Source organism: Elephas maximus, chromosome 11 (assembly GCF_024166365.1).
Source record: "Elephas maximus indicus isolate mEleMax1 chromosome 11, mEleMax1 primary haplotype, whole genome shotgun sequence".
NCBI classification, from domain to species: domain Eukaryota; kingdom Metazoa; phylum Chordata; class Mammalia; order Proboscidea; family Elephantidae; genus Elephas; species Elephas maximus.
The window spans coordinates 76945343-76970974 of record NC_064829.1 but is presented as its reverse complement, the minus strand read 5'-3'; the positions used below and the strand labels follow the sequence as shown (position 1 = coordinate 76970974).

Sequence of the window (25632 nt, the reverse complement as noted above, 5' to 3'; positions counted from 1 at the left end):
ATTTAAGGAGAGCCATTTAGTTTAATAGAAGGATACAAGGAAACCTATAAAACAGATTTTAAAATTATTTTGTATGCAGAGTAGTTGTAGAAATGAAAATCTAGCAAACTTGAGAACCTTTGCCAGAATTTAGAGTAAAAGGAAAAATAAAGGGGATTAAAATATTTAGAGAGTATGTAATTCATATACCAAATGAAATGTGAATGTCTCTGTGTGTGTGTGTGCATATTTCCAAAGGAATAATTGATGATCTAGTAGTGGAAAAGAACTGCGGAAAAATAAAAAAATATATATAAGAACTAATATTGCATTTAAAGTCTGCCTCAGCTGAAATTTAAAGGCTTGAGCACACAGATTGAATGTGCTTTTCATGATTACATTAAATTTATTAAGCACTGATAAACATGTAGTTATAGTCTGTTCATATTCAAAGTTAAAGGAAAAATATTTTTGGTCTTTGGGAAAAAAAAAGAATAATTTCAAGGTTGTTTTTAGGTGACAGAGAGTCAGTTCTGACTCATAGTGACTCTATATACAACAGAATGAAACGCTGCCCGGTCTTTTGCCATTCTCACAATTGTTGCCATGTTTCAGCCCATTGTTGCAGCCACCATGTCAATTCATCTCCTTGAGGGTCTTCCTCTTTTTTGCTGACCCTCTACTTTATCAAGCATGAATGTCCTTCTCCAGGGATTGGTTCCTCCAGATAATGTCCAAAGTATGTGAGATGAAGTCTCGCCATTTTTGCTTCTAAGGAGCATTCTGGCTGTACTTCTTCCAAGACGGATTTGTTCATTCTTAAGGCAGTCCATGGTATATTCAATATTCTTCACCAACACGATAATTTAAAGGCATCAGTTCTTCTTCAGTCCTCATTATTCACTGTCCAGTTTTTACATGCATATGAAGTGATTGAAAATATCATGGCTTGGGTCAGGTGGACTTTAGTCCTCAAGGTGACATGTTTGCATTTTTAACACTTGAAAGAGGTCTTTTGCAGCAGATTTGCCCAATGCAATGCATCATTTGGTTTCTTCACTGATGCTTCCATGGGCATTGATTGTGGATCCAAGTGAAATGAAACCCTTGACAACTTCAATATTTCTGTTTATCACGATGTTGCTTATTGGTCCATTTGAGAGAATTTTTGTTTTATGTTGAGGTGTAATCCATTCTGAAGGCTGTAGTCTTTGATTTTCATCAGTAAGTGCTTCAAACTCTATTCACTTTCAATAAGCAAGCTTTTGTCATCTGCAAATCAAAGGCTGTTAATGAGTCTTCCTCCAATCCTGATGCTCTTTCTTCTTATAGACCATCTTCTCGGATTATTTGCTCAGCATATAGATTGAATAAGCATAGTAAAAGGATACAATCCTGATGCACACATTTCCTGATTTTAAACCGTGCAGTATCCTCTTGTTCTGTTCAAACAACTGCAGTAGTTAAAGTGTTCGACTGCTAACCAAAAAGCTGGTGGTTTGAACCTACCAGCCACTCCATGGGAGAAAGACGTGACAGTGTGCTTCTGTAAAGATTTATAGTGCCTTAATTGCTCACATAAGGGAATATTTTTAAAATGTTGTCTTATTCTCGACCTTAATTTGAGAGCTGTAAAGATTCAAGATTTTAAAAATAACTCAGGAGCAATAAAGTGACTCAGTAGGAATAAAAGCAACATATATAACTTCCAAATCAAGGGCAGAGAATAAAACATCAAAGCAGTATCAAAAAGCATAATTCCTACAGGAAAACACAGAAGGCATAGATAACATCAAGAAATAAAAGCAATAAAGACAAGAAAACTGATTTTTTATTTATGACATTACACGTTAATATTTTAAACCCTTCTTTAAAAGACAAAGGCTCTCAGATCGACTTTTATACAGGTTTAAAGGAGGCGCAAGAGTGAGTCTGTACATGGAAGACAGCAACCTGCACGCAGATGCAGTGCTGCTCCTTGCCCTTCTCTCCCTCTTCCCCTTCTCTGGGCCCTCTTTTCCCTTCACTGTAATAATACAACATGGAGAACACAAGTGGCCGGCCTGTGGAGTATGCTTCTGATATATTTTTGACCAGAATGTCGAGAGTAAAACCAGTGTGAGATCACAAGTTTGGTTGGCCTGGATGCATAAAGCTGGAGAAACGTGGACTTGTCTCTTCTGGGGGATTTTAGTTCTTCTGAAGGAGGGCCTAGTTCAGATGCCTGTGAATTCTTTACTGGAAACATTCCTTGTATACTTATAAACAAACCGTTTGCCCTCTAGTTGATTCCAACTCATGGTGACCTCATGTATGTCAGAGTAGAACTGTAATCCTTAGAGTTTTCAATGGCTGATTTTGGAAATAGATCACCAGGTATCCCAAGGCGCCTCTGAGCAGACTTGAAACTCCCATCTTTGGGTTAGCAGCTGTGTACCTTGACCATTTGCACCACCCAGGAACTCCTATACCTACAAGGCCCTCTATAATCATGAGGGTCAAGTAAAATTTAAAAAGAACAGTGTTGTTTGCCTGTCTCTAATTCTCCATGTTGGGAGAGAGACACAACTTGAGTATTAGAAGACTGAGACAGAAGAGCTTTCCCACTGCAACACACCACAGGCACCACAGTGCAACTCCCCACAGTTCACTGTTAGAGTAGAAACTGTTGGGCACTCCATCACCAACTGATAGATTACACCTGAGAGACTCTCACCATTAAATGACTAGTCCTGAGGGGATGGAAAACCATCTCCAGAACAATGACCCAGAAAAATATTTTCATCAGTAGAAAGGGTAATCCATGAAGATGAAATCAGAGTAGGGAAATGACATTTCATAACTAAAAAAAAAAGCCAGATCATACTGTAATTTTAAATTTAACTGATGAGATCTCTATTTCAATAGAAGATCAATAAGCAGACAATTGACCACAAAAGATAAAGGCAAGGAATTTAGGAATGTTGGTACATGAAAATCCTGAAATTACAGTATGCCTAAATAGGAATCACTCCCAATTAGTTTATCAGAAGTGATTACTCATTTGGAATTAACTTAATGATAGTAATTAAAGTAGTCTCAAGGAAAAAAACTCAAGAGATAGGATAAGAATGATGGCGATGGTGGCATATGAGGTAAACCTTCATCTACTGTGTTGAGTTCTCAATAGATAGTATAAAATGATTAAAATAATAAATATCAGGAAAAGCATATGATATAGAAACATGAAGATAAATAGCACAAGAAACAGCTAACAATATAAAAGTAGTTCTAAAACTGGGCTTTGATTAAAATTAAATATATTTTAAAATTTTGTGAAGTCACATATGGCATAGTTTATTGCTGCTGAGATTTGTGTTTGTTTAGAACGTTCTGCATTGAAAGATGACAAAAAAACTCCTATGTTCTTATAATTTCAACCTTACTTTTGTTTTTTAAATGTTATATCTTTAATATACTTGTAGTTTAATTTTGTATGGTATGGATTGATGTCTTTTTAATTTTTACCTAAGTAGTACATATAATTTCATGGATTTATTTATGTTTAATAAATTACTTATTTAAATAAATTTAGGCAGAAGGCTATGGACTCATGCATTCTGTTCAAAATTTTAACTGAATTCCATTATGTTGTAATCAGGAAAACATATAAAATTTATTTTTAATGTTTTAGATACAATTTTATAGTCATCTTAAATATCACAAATACCATCGCCACCCCCAAACAGAAATTAGCTAAATTAACACATCTTACACACTATTTTTCCTACTATTTGTAGCTTTCATGAAGTTTGAACTTTAAAAATGTAAAGGGAATTTCATGCAAGTGGAATAAGGTATTCTTCCAACACTAAAGGCTTAACTGTGGCTGTCTATGGGCTACTGTAAAAGTTTCTCACATTGATGCAATGCCATAGAATAATGTAATCTGATCTAAACCAATGTTATTTATGTTTTCTCTCTGGACATCTTCCAGTCTTTGAGACTGGACCATTTGGCAGCATCACCAAACCTTCACGTCACAGTGATTGATACCCAAGCACAACCATGTTTACTAAAAGCAATGTTATCCTCAGCGAAGTCAGGCAACAGGAAATGTACATTGTTATTATAAACCATTTATGTTTTTAAATTCTGAAATTCCTTTTGCTAAATGTTGCTTTACTCTTTTTGAACGCGCTGATGAATCTTTGGGGGCAAGATACGATAAATTAACTTGTGCATTAGGAAAGATATTTGTTGACTTTTTCTCCTAGTTTCTAGATATTTGCAGTAAGTATTGGCACTTTTGTTGAAATAACTGAAATAAAGTGCCAGCTTATAACATGAATCGCTGAGTTATTGGGGTACCCTGAAATTGCTTTCAATCCTACCCTCTATATGAAATAAGTATTGCCGTTCTTATATTATTAGAAATTATCTCAACTTTTGTTGTGAACATCTGTACAATACCTAGGCTCAGTGTGGGCTATTGTGGCGTGTGTATGTGTATTTTGTAGCTCCAAATAAACATTTTTTTTCCTTTTCTAAATAATGAGTCCAACTCTAGAAATATTAGCCATTACATACCACCATGAGACTCAACATTAAAATATCAAAGAACTAAGTTCTACTCTACAGTTCTAAAAAAAGCAGTCACTTCCTAAAGACCACAATTAAAATGAGAGAATTTATACCAAAATCTACCTCATACCTAGAGAAATTAATTGAAGAATTATGAACAAAAGTCTGGTTCCCGATCAACAGATGACAGGACTAAAAGAAGGCTAAAGGGAACTGATCTAATTTCCTGCTTTTAGGCACTGAATGTATAATATACCCAAGAAAATCGTAACTAGTTCATTCAAGAAATCACCAATTTATAGATACATACAGTGTTATCTAGCTCTTTATTCCACTTTATAGCTTACTGTTAAAATGAAATATCTTCCTTTTAAATGTTAAGTTCATATGTTTCTACTTAGTTTTCTCTTGCCACAAAGAATTGCTCACCATCTTCATCAGAACAAATGGTTATGTGGTTAATGATAACAGTCAAATTGTGGCAATTACTCAAAGTAACAGAAGTTTAATTTCATCTAATTTTCTTTGTGAGAAATATTCTCAAATCATTTCCTCATTGTTGTGATTCTTCTTAAGATCCTCTTACTTAAGTGTCTCATGTACATCAGATGGTTTCCAAAACACTCTCTGCTACAATGCTGGCAAGCTGATAAAGGAGAAGTTCTTTAGCAACCCAATAAACATACATATGACACTTAAGCAAATCACGAGCTCATTTGAGGCCTTTTTTTTTCTCACCTATAAAATGGAGATGACAATCCCTTATAAAGCAGGTAGGATAGTGTCTGTCACACAGGGAAAATAATAAATGAGATCTTTTGTTAATATTATACTTAAGCTTCAGCAGTTCTTTTCCATTTCACTACGTATTATGTTGTCAGGTATACTTAATTTTTTTTTTTTTCCTTATGGCTTGTAATCTTTTTCTTTAGGACCATTTTCTAGCTCCACTTCTCTTCAAAAACAAAGGAATTCAGTTATAGGGTTGCTAATTTCTCTGTTTCTTTATCTAGGTCATCAATGTGGCAATTAAGTAGCTTACTTAGGACAAATCTCCTTTCAGCATAATTTCTTGCCATAGATTCATGCCTTGCATCAATAACTATGGTTCAACTTGTACTTAGTGGTATCTTGTCCCAATAGAATACATTCAAATATGGGATATGTTCCTCTCTGGTGATTAGATGCTTAGAGTTCCAAATAAGAACATTATTACCTTCAATACAGAAATTTTTTTTCCAACTTAAACATGTGAAGCCACTATTACGGAAAAAAAAAAAAAATTATATTGGTCTGGTAGAATTTGAAAAATTCTCTTTATTTTGTATGAATTCAATTTAGTAGATCATAGAAATATTGTACACATCTCTAAAAATGATTCTCTTCTGAACAAAAGAATCATCCTCAATGAGAGTAGAAACTTCCAAAATTTCCTTCATTGGCTATCTATACCAGTGAATATAAAATTCAATCTTCATTTGAAGATATAAAAAAAAAAAAAAACCCTAAACTCGTTGCCGTCAAGTCGATTCTGACTCATAGTGACTCTGTAAGAGCAGCTAAATGCTTAACCACTGTGCCACCAGGGCTCCATCTGAAGACATACCTATTGCCATCAAGTCAATTCCAACTCATAGCAACCTGATAGCACAGAGTAGAACTGCCCCAGAGGGTTTCCAAGGAGTGGCTGGTGGATTCAAACTGCTGACCTTTTGGTTAGCAGTGATCCCTTAAGCCACTGAGCCACAGGGCTCATTTGAAGATATAGGAACCATATATTTGAAGGCAATTCCAGAAAATATTATCTTTACAACCAAATGTAATAGAAAGAAAAATTAAAGTATGTGCTCTTTAGAAACAGATCATTTCAACAAGGTAAAAATGCATTAAAATTAGAAAGACTCACTCTTAAAGTTCAGCTACAGTAAGGAAAGTTGCATGGGCGAGAACACTTTGGAGGTGATCTCATTTCCCACAACAATCACTGACTACATTTTTATTCCTGGGAAGAAACCAGGGCAGGTCAGGACCCATAAGGCCTTTGCATTTTGAAGGAAAATGTATACAGTGTATATGTTAGCTCAACACTAGTCTCTAAAGTGTATGTAACAGGTCCCCTTGGGATATAGAAACAATACCATTTTTACAACAGTCTGACTTAATAAAATCAACTGCCTAACAGCTCCTTTCTGTTACATATTTTTTTATTAACCTCCACAAGATCTGGGTAATGAGGCGTTATGAAAAATGTGAGAATAAACAAAGGCAAACTATTTTCTGTATATATTTTTTCACGTTTTACATAATTCTGTGGCACTTTACAATAAAATATTAAATTTTCCTTGTTGCAACATATTTTTCCTTAGGTTGATCAATATGACCCTATTGGACAGAGTAGATCAATATAAGCTATGCTTAAATTACTATAGTTCTATTTTAAAATGTATATATTTAGGAGCTGATTTATATAACAACTAATTAGTGCAAAGGAATTAAAAAAAAACATTATCAGGAGTTTCTTATTTAATATGGCTATGTGTCTTTATTCTGCCTAAATTAAAACCAAAAAAAAAACCCAAACCCAGTGCCGTCTACTCGATTCCGACTCATAGCGACCCTATAGGACAGAGTAGAACTGCCCCACAGAGTTTCTAAGAAGCACCTGGCGGATTCGAACTGCTGGCCCTTTGGTTAGCAGCCATAGCACTTAACAACTACGCCACCAGGGTTTCCACCTAAATTAAAGAAAACCTATTTAGATGCCCATTTTCTTGTATTTAATATTTACAGTATTTACACTTTTAAACATTTAAGATGACAAATAAGAATATTTAAAGAGGAAAATTCAGTTGCTTATTTTACTAGTCCCTGACATTTTTTAATCTGATATGTAATGGTGTCATTATATTATCTGATAGAATTTGAAAAATCCTCTTCATCTTGTATGGTTTCCTTTGGTGAATTTGGTGGATCATAGAAATATTGCACATATCTCTAAAAGTTTTTCTCTTCTAAACAGCAGAATCATCCTCAATGAGAGTAGAAACTTCCAAAATTTCCTTCGTTGTTTACATATACCAATGAATAAAAAAATTTAATCTTCATTTGAGGACATAAAAAAAGCTAAACCCAAACCCATTGCCATCGAGTCAATTCCAACTCATAGCAACCCTATAGGACAGAACAGAACTGCCCCATGGGGTTTCCAAGGAGCAACTGGTGGATTCAAACTGCTAACCTTTTGATTAGCAGCTGAATGCTTAACCACTGTACCAAGATTATCTGACAGGATTATCATTATAAAACGAATTCGGTAGTAACGTGAATAATTTTATTGAGATATTTCAACAAAATATGAGAAAACATACACAGTAAGAGTTTAAAGTTTCAAGTGGTGGAAGGCAAGGACAAGCATTATTTATGATTGTCAAACTTTCTGTGAGGCATTTCCAAGATTTCTTAAAAAGCATATTTCCATTTTTGTACAAAAATGTATTTTCTAAATTTATTTGCTCTGAAGGAAACCATCTCTTAAAAAGTAGAATGAGGTGAAGAAACTAATGCTGATTGAATATATATTAGGTGCCAGGTGCTATGTCAGGTGCTTCACACATAATTTCTTCAATCTTTTAGAGAGTATCATATTTTTTTTATATAAGTAATATGCTGAAGGTCACAGAGCTAATAAATAGCAAAGTCTATCTCCTGAATTATCTGGAGGAATATGGGTGGGAACAAATAGCTCCTTTCTAATCAACCCACATTATTTTATCAACTCAAACACTCAATACGGGTTCCTAAAATATGGAAAAGAGGCCACAATATACCATCCCACCAGCCTTATTTTTTCCATTAATAATGGCTTTGCTTTAAGGTTTCAGTTGTTTTTCCACAGGATGGGTATAGTTGGCAATGGGTATGATCATTGAGGCCCTTCTGGACCAGCACTTGGCTGATGTAAAACTGCCATTTGTGGTGTGTCGTCTGCAAAAACAGATGCCAGCCACTCCTGGGATGTCCCTGGATGTGCTTATGGAGACTTCCATAAAACCATGAAGTAAATTCTTATCCTCTTGAAACTGTGGTGGCCCTGTGACCTGCCTAGACCAGTAACACCTGGGGGAATTGGCATTGTGTGACTCCTAGGAAGCCCTCTGGGAAGCCAGCAGTGCGCATGTGAAGAAGCTTACTCTCGACTATTGAATATGAGTTATTACTCAGAGCAAGGGAAAAGCCCCACCAGCAGCTGCCATTCCAGTCCTCCCATTTAGGTACCGGATATGTCAGTGATGTCATCTTGGATATTCCAACCCCACCTGATCTCGAAGTTGAATGTGGCTGAAAGAATGACCCCAGCCACCTGCATGTGAAGTAGAAGAACTACCTGGCTGAACCCAGAAAATACACAGAATTGTGATAAAAATAAATAAATGTTTTAAGCTCCTATGTTTGTGGGTAATTTTTTATTTTTGTAGCTACATGTATCTGAAACAGAAAGTGGTACCTGGAAGTGAGGTGCTGGTACAAAAACCTAAGATCTGTGCCTTGGCTTAGGGACTATGGCCATGTGAGTGCTGGGAGGGCAGTGAAGAGACTGCTAGTGATGGCTATAAAACACAGAGAAGTCATTTGAGGCTGGAGAAAGGGAGGCATGCTACGAACTAGTGCAAAAATTAGCAAGAGTCTCACTGCGTTAACATGGGAACTACACAAAGTGTAAAAATAAACTTGTGGATCTAGCTAACAAGATTTCTGGTAGAATATTTAGGTGCCAAATGGCCTCTTCAGCTATGTGTGAGAAGGGATTGTAAGGGAGAAACAAGGTAAAAAATGAACTGTTTTGTTTTCAAGTGGATTTTGGAGTAAATATAGAAGACTCAGGCAGTCCCAAAGTAAATTGTCTCCAGGTAAAGATAAATTCAAGGTGGTCTTCTACCGTTTGTTAAGAACTAGGAAAGACTTAACCACATAGCTGCACGAATAATCTAAAATTATTAAGGGTATTGTCCTATAGCACTTCAGAAGCACAAAGGAGAGAGAGGTTTGTCTCAAAAAAGAATGGAGATATGGTTTGGGGGGCGTGAATGTGGTAAGCCCTGATAATATTCATACACAAAGGTTTAAATAAAAGTTCCACTTGGAAAAGAACCACTAGCTTGAGACAAAAGAAACAGAGTTCAAAATGAAAAGAGGCCTCTGCTTCCCCAACATTCTCTGGGCAGTGCATGGGAGAAGAGAGCTAACCGGCAGCAAATATGGCTTCCTTATGAAGGAAGGATGATTGAGAGAACAAGCAGGAATCCTGAGGGTGAATCCAAAATCCACTCCTACCCTTCTTGGGAACCAGGTGCCATATAAGAAGTGCAGGCTGTGCTGCTGAATGATGAAACGTTCAGACAGGACACAATAGTCCAGCCAATCACAAACACATGAGGGAATCCTTCCTGGAAATTCCACCTCCATGGAGCTCCTAGATGAATGTAACCCCAAGAATGGCCTCACCCTGCATCACACAGATCAGAAGAACCACCATTTGAAGCACAGTCAACCTACAGAATCTTGAATAACAAGAAATCATTGTTGCTTTCAGCCTTTAAGTTTTAGCATAGTTTGCTACACAGCAAGATATAAATAAAACAATATTTTAGTTTCCAGCATTTAGGAGAGAAAACATTGAGGTTAATACCTGTCTTAAATCAGTACCTTTCCAAACTAAAGGTTCACTAAGCAATCCCCCTGAATGAGGGTTAATCCTCTTCTAGTGCTTTCTTAAGAAGCCCTGGTAGTGTAGTGGTTAAGCACTCAGCTGCTAACTGAAAGGTCAGTGATCCGAATCCACCAGCTGCTCCACAGGAAAAAGGACCTGGCGATCTGCTCCCATAAAGATTAAAATTACAGCCTAGAAAACCCTGTGGGACAGTTCCACTCTGCCCTACAGGGTAGCTATGAGTCAGACTAGACTATGGCACCCAACAACGACAATACTGTCCACAGTTCGGTCCACTAGAGCAGAACTCTCTCCCCATTGGGCCAGATCTTCAAACTCTGTTATGGGAAATCAGTGTTACATCCAGGTTGTTTTAACTTATGCAAATTTGTCTCAAACACATTGTACATCCAAAGCAAATAAAAGAACACATTCAGTATGAACCGTATTACCCCTTATATACCTTTATATGGCTAAGATAATCAGAAATAAATTCCACATACAGGAGAATGCCTATTTTTCTTCAGTCACCTCTCACCATGAGATAACTATAAACCAAACTTTAGAAACCACCTAAATAATCAAGATTCAGACTCATGTTTGTAATGATTCAAAAAAGGCTACTTTCATTGCATTGAGCTACCTGCATGATGAATACAGGCTGCGTCACCAGGGCTCCAAAATAGGCTTAGAACCCATAAATAGCCCAAGGAATCAATGTGGTTTGAAGGGTATGAAATAAACAAGGTTCCCACTGTCAAACAGACAAAAACCATATGCAAACAAATCTATCAGTTACTTAAACAAACCGTTACTTTTACCTAAATACAATAGTTCTCTCACTGACTACCCAGCAATTTGTATTATTTTCAACTTATTTTTGCTTAGAGATACTATAACTCTTTTAGCTTTTATGAGAAATGTATTCTGAAAGCTCATTTTGCTTTCTAAAAATTTTACATATTTTAGACTTAAATTTTTTTATGGTTTTTAAATTGTCTTCACCATAACATGCAACATGTATTAGCCAACAAACAAACAATAAAAGCAAAGAGACCCATCGATTCAAGTATCAGGTGTCTGTGAGTTTTTTCATCAATATTTCTACATAAAATGAAAATGTCACTGATATTTAAGAAAACATGAAAAAAAAAACGGATTTCAAGTTTTTCTTAACTAGTATTTCAATCTTGAATTCAATATGGTATACGAAATAATTACCGGCTTTGTAAGTGTTTGAGTTCAGTCTCCAAGTTTTCATTTATTTCTTTCTGTTCACCCAGAGATGTCTGGAGCTTATGGATTTGTTTCAGGGAATCACCAAGCTGAAAGCAAAGTACAAAGTGCTTGAGTTACAGTGATTGAAATGAAGAAATCTATCATTTGCATGACACATTCTTATTAGTGGTTCTGTCTTGTATATATATATATACAGGAATGTATGGAAAATAGTCATTTATTTTCAATAATAGAATAAATGCACAAATTTCATAATAAAATACACATCTTTATGAAAATAGAATATTTGATAAAATTTTTCCTATCTAGGTATTTCTCCCCAATTCCCTCTCTTGCCTCATCTACCTATATAAGTCATTGTACAATAACTTTGGTTTATTTTATATATATGTGTATAAATTTATGTTTTTATATATATATATAAATATATGTATTTGTTGTTAAGTGCAGAAGTTGATAAAAATCTTCAATTTCTTCATCTTTAACATAAGCAATTGGTGCATAAATTTGAATAACAGTTGTATGAACTGGTCTTCCTTGTAGGCGTATGCATATTACCCTATCACTGACAGCACTGTACTTCAGGATAGATCTTGAAATGGCAGCTAACGACAGCAACAACAACAAAGCAATTGGAAGGGATTCTGTTTAAACACATCTTCATCAACACTTGATATTGTGATCACAGACAGATATTGTTAGATGTTTAAAAATATTTTGGTCCAACTAATAGTTGTAATATAGTGTCATGGATTGAATTACGTCCCCCCCAAAAAATGTGTATATCAACTTGGTTAGATCATGATCCCCAGTATTCTGTGGTTGTAATTTTATGTTAAAGAAGATTAGGGTGGGATTGTAATACCCTTACCAGGTCACATCCCTGATCCAATGTAAAGGGAGTTTCCCTGGGGTGTAGCCTGCACCACCTTTTATCTTATAAGAGATAAAAGGAAACGGAAGAAGCAGAGAGTTGGGGACCTCATACCACCAAGAAAGCAGTGCCAGGAGCAGAGCGTGTCCTTTGGACCTGGGGTCCCTGTGCGGAGAAGCTCCTAGTCCAGGGGAAAACTGATAAGAAAGCTGACAGAGACGGAAAACCTCACCCTGGAGTTGACACCCTGAATTTGGACTTTTAGCCTACTTTACTGTGAAGAAATAAATTTCTTTTTGTTAAATCCACCCCCTTGCAGTATTTCTGTTACAGCAGCACTAGATAACTAAGACATATAGTATGATACTTAAAGTAAGTAAAAGTTATTTATTATACTAAAACTTGGTCAAGAACTTATAATTTCCTAATTTCCAGTTTTTCCATTGTATTAAGAATGCATATTGTCAACAGAGTTAGAATTATTTGGTCGGGAACATATTTTGGAGCACTTCATCAGTGCAGGAAATGATTAAAACACTAGCAATTTAAGTTCATTTCATGTTTTATTTATAAAAATTTAAAAAATTGTGTATTTGTATGGATTTATTTTATCATAATTATTACTTTTTGTAGTCATTTATCAAGTTTTTTTAGTATCTTGATTGCTTCAGGAATACTTTGCTGTTAATATATCCACGTTAATATCCATGTAGGGAGATGCATTGGCGATTGTAAGTCAAGCAAGAGATCCCAGGCATCATCTCCAAGTGTTACTGTTTGTTTTAATTATGTAAGTACATAGTGATGCAGTTATGTGAGATTTAGCTCCCTTATTTTAAAAACAGGATAATGGTGTTAAACCATTTCACAGAGCTGAGGTAAATAGCCATTAAAATCTTAAGAAGGTGTTCTGTAAATCAAAACACAGCAATAAGCAATAATGGTCTTCAGCATAGCTGTCTCCCTTCAATCAGCATTTCTCAGAATTATTCATTTCAAATATTTTGCATTGGCCCCTCTAGACGAAAGATACTTACTAAAGTTGGTTAATGTGTGGGGTTTCCTAAGACAGATATTGGTAGCATTCATCATTTTAGAAGATAACAAATATTGAAAGCTCACTATGTATTAGATGCATTTTTAAATACTTTCAGAGTATTTACTCATTATATCTACACAGTAATCCTGATATTACTGTGGTAAAATGAGGATACTGAGGTGTCTGGAAGTTAAGTGACTTATCTTTTGAAACAATGCTCATCAGCTGGAGAGCCAGGATTCGAACCAGACGATTTGATTCCAGAAGGCTAAGCTCTTATCTGCTACCCTGTATCCAGTGGGATGTCTTGCTTTATACAAAATGGACAGAACTCCTTTTAATTACAGTGTTAGATTTTATCATTAAATTATTCTTTCCAGTGCGGTGTTTGAGATATCTTTGTTTTCTTTTTCCGCAAGTGGTCCACACATTAATAACAGTCTGGAACATTTTCAAAAATTCAAATTATAGGCCTCTTACCAGACATTCTCAATCAAAATCTCAGGGACAGGCCTCAGCCAACTATATTTTCAGCAAAGCATCTAGATAATGGCTTTGTGTATGAAATTTGAAAACATTTGAGGTATACTGAGTACCGTCAAAGGAAACTCTTTAAATCTTAAGTGGGAACAGTAAGTGCATTTCCAGGTAGTTGCCACAGGATGCCACAGGAGATGCATCATTTTCTGACTGCTGTTGTTGGGTGCCATCGAGTTGGTTCCAACTCATAGTGACCCTATGTTTAACAGAATGAAACATTTCCCAGTGATTCACCCTTCTCACAATCGTTGATACGTTTTGAGCCCATTGCTGCAGCCACTGTGTCAATCCATCTCATTAAGAGTACTCCTCTTTTTTTTAGCAAGCATAATGTCCTTCTCCAGGGATTGAGTACTCCTGATAGACAACGTGTCCAAAGTACATGAGATGAAGCCTCACCATCTTCCTTCTAAGGGTCAAGGATTTCATTTTACTTTTTAAAGGTCATCATGAATTTTAGGAGAAGAGCAGAAACAGATAAACCTGCCAGGAGGCTGATGATGAGGTCCCAGTGGTAGCTTTAAATATGGGAGTGGCCATGTAGATGAGATAAAAGTGGACATGTTTGAGCTATTATTATTATCAAATCCACAACTGTGCCTTAATAGTAGTGGCAGCTTTGGGGTATGCAATCAAGGCTGCTTTGGCCTTTAGAACTTTAGAATTACCCTTTAAATTATACTGCCTTCAAAGTTGTTCATTTGCCAGTGTTGTTTGGTGTAAGTTCACTTCTCTATTTGAAATCTATAAATTTAATGTAAGTGTAATAATGTATTACAACAGAATTTCACATTTTCCTCCTCATGTGGTCTTTATATAGTTACAACACTCAAATAATGACAAGGATGGGAATAAAAACTGGAGCAAATTTTGTAATGTACACTAGTAATGTATACCAAAAGTCTCAAACTATTCATCGTGTATTTAAAGTTATGCAAACATAATACTGGAAACACATAAAAGCACTTTTTGCACAAATGCATTCCATTATGATCACAAAAAAATGTCAAATTGACCTAAATAGTTACTAAAAGATTGTTTAATTACAGTACGTTAGTCTGGTGGAACATTTTATAGACATTAAAATGTTTATTTAGATTTCATAATGCCATTTTTATGTTGCTTAAGTTGAAAAAAAATCTCCACAAAATCGTGAGTAAATTAGGGCATCTCTTAAATAAAAATTATATATAAATAAAAGAGAAAAACAAAATTACTACCAAAATTCTGATAAAGGTGGCAGTGACGCCATTATTATTCCTTTTGTGTTAAAGTTTTTGATATTTTCTAAATTCTGTGACAAGTTTTTATGAAATTTGCAATAAAAAATAAATGAACATTTAAATTAATTTTAAGGTTGTTTTAGGTCCAAGCAAAAGTACCCAAGGTGTAATCCTGGCCTTTGCAATCTCTTATCTGGCCTATGTCAAAGGCCCATTTAAAATACAACTCTGACCATGTTGTCTCACTCAGCAAATCCTTCACTAGCTCCTAGTGTCCCCAAGATGAATCTCTGTGTTCCAGATGAGCACACACGCACCAACCCCCAGCTGATTCCACAATATTGCCTGCTATCAAGGTAATCTCAGATTTTGTTGTATTCTCCAGCAACCTTGAACTTTTTGTAGTTCTTAGCAAACAGCAAAGTGAGTTTTTGGTTCATTTGTGTTATTTTTTCTTTTAGCCCATGCCTTTGGTCATGTTCTATCTCCTTTCCGGAATGGACTGCTAGTCTGAGAATCCTTTAAAATAGTTGTCTTTGAACTTTAACATTCTTATGAATTACTATATAATTTTCTTAAAACGCAAATTCTGATTCATTTGATCTGGGGTAGAGCAAAAGAAAATTGCATTTCCCCAAGTTCTCAGGCGAATCTGATGCTGCTAGTTCTTGGAATTCACTTTGAGTAGGAGAAAATACAGTTATCCTGGCTTGAATTATGCAGGTTTATTAAATACTTCAATTATACCTGTTGGTTATCTTTATCCTTGACATTACCAAACTAAATTATAACGATCATTTTCTATCTCTCTCATAGACTGAGTTTCTTTATAGCATCTCCAGCCACAGATTCTATCTTTACAAATACTAAATATATATATAAACCCAGTGCCATCGAGTCGATTCCAACTCATAGCGACCCTATAGGACAGAGTACAGCTGCCCCATAGAGTTTCCAAGGAGTGCCTGGCAGATTCAAACTGCTGACCTTTTGGTTAGCAGCCATAGCACTTAACCACTACACCGCCAGGGCTTCTGTATATATATATGGTCTATTATGCCAGGAATGAAAAATTAAAGAGTAATAGCATCACATTCATTATCAAAAAACAACATTTCAAGATTTATCCTAAAGTACAATGCAGTCAGTGATGGGAAAACATCCATACACCTATCCATACACCTACAAAGAAGACCAGTTAACACAATTATTGTTCAAATTTAAGCACCAACCACTAATGCCAAAGATGAATAAACTGAAGACTGTTTACCAACTTCTGTAATCTGAAACTGATCGAACATGCAATCAGGATGCACTAACTGGTGATTGGACTGAGAAAGTTGGAACAAAGAAGCATCAGTAGTTGGAAAATATGGCTGTGGTAATAGAAACGATGCCTGAGATCACATGATAGAATTTTTCAAGACCAATGACTTATTCATTCCAAATACCTTTTTTCAACATCATACACAATGATTACACATGTGGACTTCGCTGGAAAGAATACACAGGAAACAAATTGACTACATTTTTGTTAAGAGATGATGGAGAAGCTCAATATCATCCATCAGAACAAGGCCAGAGGCTGACTGAGGAAAAGACCAGCAATTGCTCATATGCAAGTTCAAGTAGAAGCTAAAGAAAGTTAAAAAAAAAAAAAAAAACTTCAGGAGAACCAAACTATGACCATTAGTATACCCCATCTGCATTTAGAGACTGTCTCAAGAGCAGGCTTGACACATTCATTGCACATTAATGTCTGAGGACCAGATGAGCTGTGGAATAACATCAAGGATATCATGCGTGAAGAAAGCAAAGGGTCATTAAAAAGACTCAAAAGAAAGAAAAGATGAAAATGGATATCAGAAGAGACTCTGAAACTTGCACTTGAATGTAGAGTAGCTAAAGCAAAAAGAAGAAATGATGAAGTAAAAGAGCTGAAAAAAGATTTCAAAGGGTGGCTCGAAAAGACAAAATAAAGTATTATAATGAAATGTGCAAAGGCCTGGAGTTAGAAAACCAAAAGGGAAGAATACGCTCAGCATTTCTCAAACTGAAAGAACTGAAGGAAAAATTCAAACCTCGAGTTGCAATGCTGAAGGATTCTGTAGGTAAGATATTGAATGACGAAGGAAGCAGAAGCACCAAAAGAAGATGGAAGGAATACATGGGATCACTGTACCAAAAAGAATTGGTCCAGTCACTTAAAATACACGAGTGAATAAAACGAATATTCCTGCCATATATATATATATACATATATATATACATATATATATATATGTATATATGCCAATTCCTCCACTTGCACAACAGATCATTCCCTCTCAGCTACTCAAAGGCATATCCATTGCCATCAAGTTGATTCCAACTCATAGCAACCCCAGGACAGAGTAGAACTGCCCCCATGGGATTTCAGAAGCAGACTGCCATACCTTTCTCCTGAGGAGTGGCTGGTATGTTCCAACCACCAACCTTTTGGTTAACAGCCAAGTACTTCAACCACTGTGCCACCGGGTCTCCTTACTCAAGGCAATAGCCTCAGCAATACACAGTTATCTCTCATATATCATCAGTTTCCTCTCTTTACTTGATCATTCCCACCAAGGCCTTGTATTGAATGTTCCTTCTGCTTGAAATACCCTTTCAACAGTTAGGTGATTAACTTCTCTACATCTTTCACACATTTACTCAACTCTGAGGCCAGACACCATATTTAATGCTGCAACCTGTCCCCAGCACATGAAATCTGATCTTTTCTAACAGTTATATGATTTATATATTAATTGTCCCTCTCTATCCACTGGAATATAAATTCCATGCGGCAGGGATATTCATTTTATTCATGCATGTATTTCAAGTCCTTGGAAAGTCTCTGTTAAAAAAGAATAAATGGATGCTGGATAGGCTAAAATGACAGATGCAATTCCACTGTTGATAAAACTCTTGCCAAGTGACTGGGTCATAATTTGAAAACTTCTTTATAGATACTATCCTAAAGCTTAGATAAGCCGGAAATATCTAACTCAATTTTACTGTGATTGGAGAGTAACTGCTTTGTTCCCACCGCTACTCTGATAAGGCCCCAGGCAGTCTGGCTGAAATTTGGGGAGGTTCCCAAAAATTTATACTGCCAGAAAAATATGTTCAAACCATATTTTTTAATTTGATCAAATTAGCAATATAATAAGGGCCCAGCGACATTCTAGACCTTGGTGATACGGTGATAATGATTTCATCTAAAAAAGGTTCACAGTTCCTAGCAAATATTAATTTCTACCATTAAAAAGAATGAATAAGACTAGCAAAGAAAAGCCTGTTGAATGCTGCAGGCAACAACAACAAACATACACACAAATCCTATGCTTATTTGTATGATAAATCTTTATCTAATTCTAAACGGAAACAGTGGACATAAGTTTTGATGCATTTTTCCATTAGCAATTAAGCAGGACCAATTCTTGTCATGGAACTTGGAATGACATATTGAGCACCAGGAATTCTGGCAAGTCGTGTTGGCCAATCAGCTCCAACCCTTTGCTCCAGGGCATCCAGACAGATGTTTTTATCATCTTTTCAGCTTGCAAGTTTGATTAAGGTAATAAGTAATGATGGTACAAATTAAAATAATTTTCCTGTTCACAGTCAGTTCCAGGTCCTCACATATAACATCTTGCTATTGCCTACCAACATGGTAATTACTGGATAGTTTAAATTCAGTGAGTCCAAGAAATTATTACAAGGGTATTTGAATTTAAAATGTGATCTTCTAAAAAAAAATTCTGTGAACTTGTAACCCATGATGATGGATGTGATTCACCAGAATGATTTATGCAGGTCTTTAATGGTCTTCTTTTTTCGTATATATGCCTTTAAATGTCACAGGAGTTTCAAGCCTTTATGGAACTGGCTACTCAATTTCTACCAAATATTTTCCATTTAAAGTCAGTGGCTTCATTGTCTATGCACAACTTGTTAAAATATTCGAGAAATATTAAATAAGCTTGCCCTGGATGAAGGTGTTGCTGAAATAATTTATTCAACTGTGAGGACTACAAACTATCACTTTTCTAATCAACTATACTAAGAAATACAATGTTTTAAATATATGATTAATAGAACTAATATGGGGATATTTCAGGTGAATAATTCAGTCTCTGAATTAAATTCCTTAGAGAAAAAGGTACAATTTTCTTGTAAGTGAATTGGTATAATTAAGTCTTTCCACTTGGAATGGCACAGGTTCAGATTTCAGAGATTTTTGTCTTTAGGAAACTACTTTTTGCGAATCTAGAGACTATTTTCTGTAATTGGACTGTTACAGCGATTGGAATGTTGAGAAACTATATCCCCAATTATTTGAACCAATTATTTCTCAAAAGGCTCTGTTGTCATCCTAAGGGACAAAAGGTCAGCATAGCTTTTGAATGCGGTTTTATGCCAGCGTGGTTTCTCCCTTTAGGAACACATAGGGGTAACCTTAACCAAAAAGTATGAAAACAATCTTGAAAAAAAAGAACATAGTTGGAATACTTACACTTCCCAATTTTGAAAGCTACAGTTACTTAGGCTGTGTGGTAGTGAATAAGTATAAATATATAGATCAATGGAAGAGAACTTCAAGTTCAGAAATAAGCTATTACATTTATCTTACATTGATTTTCAACAAGGGGGCTAAGATAATTCAATAGGGGAAAGAATAATCTTGTCAACAAATAGTGCTAGGACTACATGTTCATATGCAAAAGAATGAAGGTGGACCCTTCTCTCACGTCATTAACAAGAAGAAAAAAAAAAAAAAACCCAAAATGGATCATACCCTAAATATAAGAGATAAAACTATAAAACCCTTAGAAAAAAACATAAGATCAAATCTTCATGACATGTATTGTTGTTAGGCGTTTTTGAGTCATTTCCAACTCAGGGTAATCCCATGAATAACAGAACGAATATTGCCCTGTCCTGCACCATCCTCATAATCCTTGCTATGTTTGAGCCCACTGTTGCAGCCACTGTGTCAATCCATCTCATCGAAGGTCTCCCTCTTTTTCGATGATTCTCTACTTTATCAAGCATAATGTCCTTCTCCAAGGACTGGTCCCTCCTGATAACATGTCCAAAATAAATGAGGTGAAGACTTGCCATCCTAATTTCTAAGGGGCTTTCTGGCTGTACTTCTTTAAAGACAGAATTGTTCGTTCTTCTGGCAGTCCATGGTATATTCAAAACTGTTTGCCAACACCATGATTCAAACACATCAATTCTTCAGTCTTCTTCATTTATTCTCCAGCTTTTGCACGCATATGAGATGACTGAAAATACCATGGCTTGAGTCAGCTGCACCTCGGTCCTCAAACTGACATCTTTGCTTTCTAGCACTTTAAAAAGATCTTTTGCACCAGATTTGCCTCATGCAATATGTTGCTTGATTTCTTGAGTGCTGCATCTATTGGCATTGATTGTAGATCCAAGTAAAATGAAATCCTTGACAACTACAATATTTCTTCCATTTACCATGATGTTGCTTATTATTGGTCCAGTTGTGAGGATTTTTGTTTTCTTTATGTTAAGGTATAACCCATACTGAAGGTTGTAGTCTTTAGTCTTCATCAGTGGTGCTTTAAGTCCTTTGCACTTTCAGCATGCAAGGCTGTGCCATCTTCATATCGCAGGTTGTTAATGGGTCTTCCTCCATTCCTGATGTTGTGTTCTTTTTCATATAGTCCAGCTTCTCTGATTATTTGCTCAGCATATAGATTGAATAGTGGTGAAAGACTACAACTCTAACACACGCCTTTCCTGATTTTAAATCATGAAGTATCCTCTTGTTATGTGTGAATAATTGTCTCTTGGTCTATGTACAGGTTCCTCATGAGCACAATTAAGTGTTCCAGAATTGCCATTCTTAGCAATGTTATCCATAATTTGTGATGATCAATACAGTTGAATGCCTTTGCATAGTCAATAAAACACAGGTAAATATCTTTCTCATGTTCTTTGCTTTCATCCAAGATTCATTTAACATCAGCAGTGGTATCCCTCATTCCATCTCTTCTGCTGAATCTGGGTTGAATTTCTGGCAGTTCTCTATCAATGTACAGCTATGATCATTTTTGAGTTACAACAAGTCCCCTGGTTATGAATGTCTGATTTACAGACAAAACTTACTAGCCTTCTAAAGTTATGTAAATCCGCCGCCACTTAGAAATGACTGAACCAACCCCTACTTACAACAATTCTTCATCACAATCACCTTCACTTGCTGCATGTGCAGCTTTTACATCATTGAAAAGGCTCCTAGCATTTTCTCACACTAAAGTAAGGCTAAATAAGAACCATATGCGCCTGTTCCGATTTACCTACAAACTTGCCTTAAAGATAGTTAGGAACGGATCTTGTTCATAACCCAGTGACTGCCTGTATCTGCAGCAAATTTTACTTGCATGTGATATTAATGATACTGTTTGATAATTTCCACATTCTGTTGGATTATCTTTCTTTGGAATAGGTACAAATATGGATCTCCTTCAGTCATTTGGCCACATAGCTGTCTTCTAAATTTCTTGGCATAGATGATGACCATTTCCAGCATTGCATCTGTTTGTTGAAGCATTCTCAGTTAGTATTCTGTCAAATCCTGGAGACTTGTTTTTTTGTCAATGCCTTCAGTGCAGCTTGGACTTCTTTCTTCAGTACCATCCATTCTTGATCAGATGTTACCTCCTGAAATGGCTGAACATTTCAAAGGGTGGCTCAAGAAGACAAAGTGAAGTATTATAATGAAATGTACAAAGACCTGGAGTTAGAAAACCAAAAGGGAAGAACATGCTTGGCATTTCTTAAGCAGAAAAAATTGAAGTAAAAATTCAAGTCTTGAGTTGCAATATTGAAGGATTCTATGAGCAAAAATTGAATGATTGAGGAAGCATCAAAATAAGATGGAAGGAATATATACAGACATTGTATTAGGCAGTGTTCCTTTTAGACACAACACCAAAAGCACACGTAATAAAAATGATGAAATAAGATAAGTTAGACTTCATAAAATAAAAATAAAATAATGCTTCAAAGGACACTATCAAAAAAGCGAAAAGACAACCCACAAAAGAAAATATTTTCAAAGCACATATCTGATAAGGGACTTGTATCTACAATATCTAAAGAGTGCTGACAACTCAATAATAAAGAAGACAACTCAACTTAAAAATGACCCAAGGATCTGAATAGCTATCCCTCCAAAGAAGATATACAAAGACCAGTTAGTATATGAAAAGATGCTCAAAAGCATTAGTCATTAGGGAAATTGAAATCAAAACCATAATGTGATAGCCACACCCACTAAAAAAGGCTATAATGAAAAATCAGATAAAATAACTGTTGGAAAAGATGTGGAGTCTCAGTGGGAATATAAAATAGTTGAAGCCACTCTGGAAAGTACTCTGGTAATCCCTCACAAAATTAAACATAGAGTTAGCATATTACACTGTGATTTCAAGGGAAATGAAAATATACGTTAACACAAAAACTTGCATAAGAATGTTCACAGCAACATTAATCATAATAGACAAAAAGTGGAAAAAAATCCAAATGTCCATCAAGTGATGAATGAATAAACAAAATGTGGGATATCCATACAATGGCATATTATTCAGCAATAAAAAACTGAAGTATTTATCCATGCTATAACATGGATGCACCTTGAAAACACTATGCTAAGTGAAAGAAGCCAGTCAGAAAAGGTCACATATTACATGATTTTATTTATATGACATGCCCGTTGTTGTTAGGTGCCGTTGAGTTGGTTCCAACTCATAGAGACCCTACATAGGCATGACATGACATGCCTAGAATAGGTAAATTCATAAAGACAAAAAGTATAGTAGTGGTTGTCAGGGGCTGGTGGAAGGAGAATATGGAGAGTATGGTAATGGGTATGGGATTTCTTTTGGGGATGATGAAAACGTTCTTAAATGAGGTTATAGTGATTGTTGCACTTGAACACTTTAAATGGATGAATTTCATGGATATGAACTAGATATCAATAAAGCTGCTAAAACAAAACAATAAGTATGACATACATTTCCAGCTGCTTTAATATTTATATATTACACAAAATAAAAAATGATTTCTAAGGTATCTACAAATGAATAAAGTCAATAGAACATACTGATTCCAAAGTTATTAGAACTTTATGTTAAATAATTGCATTACTTGAATCTAGAATGTTTGATTGCTTTAACTCTGATAAACTTTTGAAATTTTATTAAGAATTGATTTGGTAAATGGACATGCCTTAATAAGTCTAAAAAATGTTGACAATGCTTTAAAATCATTAACCTAGGTAATGTAGATATGGTAATGTTATATGATTATTAATTTTATATACAAAGCATCCCATAAAGCAAAAGACTTCAGCTCAGAGTTATTTTTCTCTTCTCTTCTTGTTTCCTCCCTCCCTCCCTCCATTTCCTTCTTCTCCTCCCTCCCTCTCTCCTTCCTTTCTTCTTTTTTTTCCATAAATTAAACCGGCACTGTCACCACTGAGAGTGGGGCACATGATAGCCTACAATGCTGGTGCTTCTTAATTTATGCCCTGAGGACTAATGCTGAGCATTTCTTCAGAGTTCCATAGCAACAGCAGAGTCAAAGCAATGGCACCATGTGGCAAATTCATAGCTGACAGACACTTCAAGATTTCATTTAGATCACCTGGGGCAGCAATATTACAAGCTTCTGCATATGACATCTTGATAAGAGATAGTTAATTGGTGTTAATTTTATCCAAATCAAAGACAACGACCACAGAACACTGCTTTTCATAAAGTGGAATATTCTCATCAAGATGTATGACAAAATGTTAAGAGTATTTAATTTGTAACCAGCACCTCACAAGAGCTTTAGTATGGATCTTTATTAAAACTGACTCAAGTTTCAGGTTGCAATTTAACCTGAGTAATATGCTAAAGAATTTGTGCAGAGAATAACAATATCTTGTCTAACATCAAAGGAAGACAAAAGAATTGTCAAAGAATATTACTATCAATTTTCATAACCACAAAGCTTATATTTGATCATCACAAGAGATACATATTTCCTACTTCCCTTTCAGGATCTTAATAGTAGTGAGCACTAATAAAGTATCCAGGGAACTAATGGTCCTTACTCCCCTATTTTATCTTTGCTCAATTAACACATGACAGATGTCTGCTTTCAGAAACAGATTAGAAGGAAGCTTTTTAAGTGTACTGGGCTCTGTGCCTCTTTGCCTCTGGATATTGGGATAGATTCCAGCCTCAAGAAACTGAATGAAAAATGAAATAGCCATTTTTTCCTCAAGTTTCAATCTGTTATCACATGTCATGAACCACCAGACTTAATACCCAACTAATGTTGAATATAGGTAAAAAAATTCAGTCTTTTTCTCATTATTTTGACCAAAATGAAAGGAAATTACAGTAACATCAGTTACCATAGAAAGGCATAGATTAAATGTGATTAAAAAACCCTCTTAAAGAAATCTAAACATTAAGAACAAGGGAATTCAGTATAAAACCACTTGATTCCAGATATGCTACAACAATTTGGTAACTCTCATGGCTCTACACTTTAGCAATCTAAGCCAGTCATTAAGGCAACACCTGTCACAGTATAGGTCCTCTACACAGGTGACAATCTCCTAAAGAATCAGAGAAAACCACTTACATAAAAGGTGATATAATTTTCATAGAGCACAGCAAATTGCAATTTTAGTTAAGAGCCACATGAACTATAGCCAAAAGACAAAAAAGAATGAAAAACAAATTAGGAACTAATGGTAAAAACCAATAACTATTCTTGGTTAATTGATTTCAACTAAGCTCAAACTACTATTAGAGCATAAATTAGATATCCCAAATTAGAAAGAGAAAATTCATTTTAAAATGAATTCATGAAAAGAATTAGAAGAAAGGAAAAAGTCTCCAAACGCGCTTTTTAAATAAGCAGTCTTAAAGAAGTTAAACTGTAAGAGATGCAAAGCATATGAAGGGGAACCAGGACTTCTAACTGGTTCAGACTCTTTCAGTCATGGCTGAGGAAGTGAAACTAACAGACCTGAAATGCTACAATTTGGGTGATCCAGAACAATAAGTGGGATGGGAAAGATTAAGGGCTGAAGCCCCGGAATGAGAGTCTCAGAAGTGGTCTAGTGAGCCGTTTCAGGAGCCTTACATCCGAAATTGGATTGCTGGCCAGACTGTGGAGAGCAACACACATTCAAAGCGCAGCAGTTAGCCACCATCTTTAAGCAGGGCACCACTGTTTCCAACTGTGCTCAAAATTCAACAGGGCAAGAGATTTGGTTGCTATGCAATGCATATGCTGTCCTTATTTTCTGAGATGGAGATTGAGTTTCTAGCAGTATCCAGTTCTGGTTATCATTCTGTTTCACCCAAATTTCAAAATTTCAGGTCTATTCTGGTTTCACTTC

General features: G+C 35.6%; 1 protein-coding gene across 9 annotated transcripts in view; it reads right to left on the bottom strand.

Moving 5' to 3' along the window:
- CCDC102B (coiled-coil domain containing 102B) overlaps positions 1–25632 on the bottom strand; it is a 453215-nt gene that overhangs the window by 101980 nt on the left and 325603 nt on the right. For all 9 annotated transcript variants that reach the window (XM_049901993.1, XM_049901991.1, XM_049901994.1 and 6 more), the window contains one exon: positions 11471–11574. In XM_049901993.1, coding sequence (XP_049757950.1) covers positions 11471–11574 — 104 coding nt within the window. The remainder of the gene's footprint in view (positions 1–11470; positions 11575–25632) is intronic.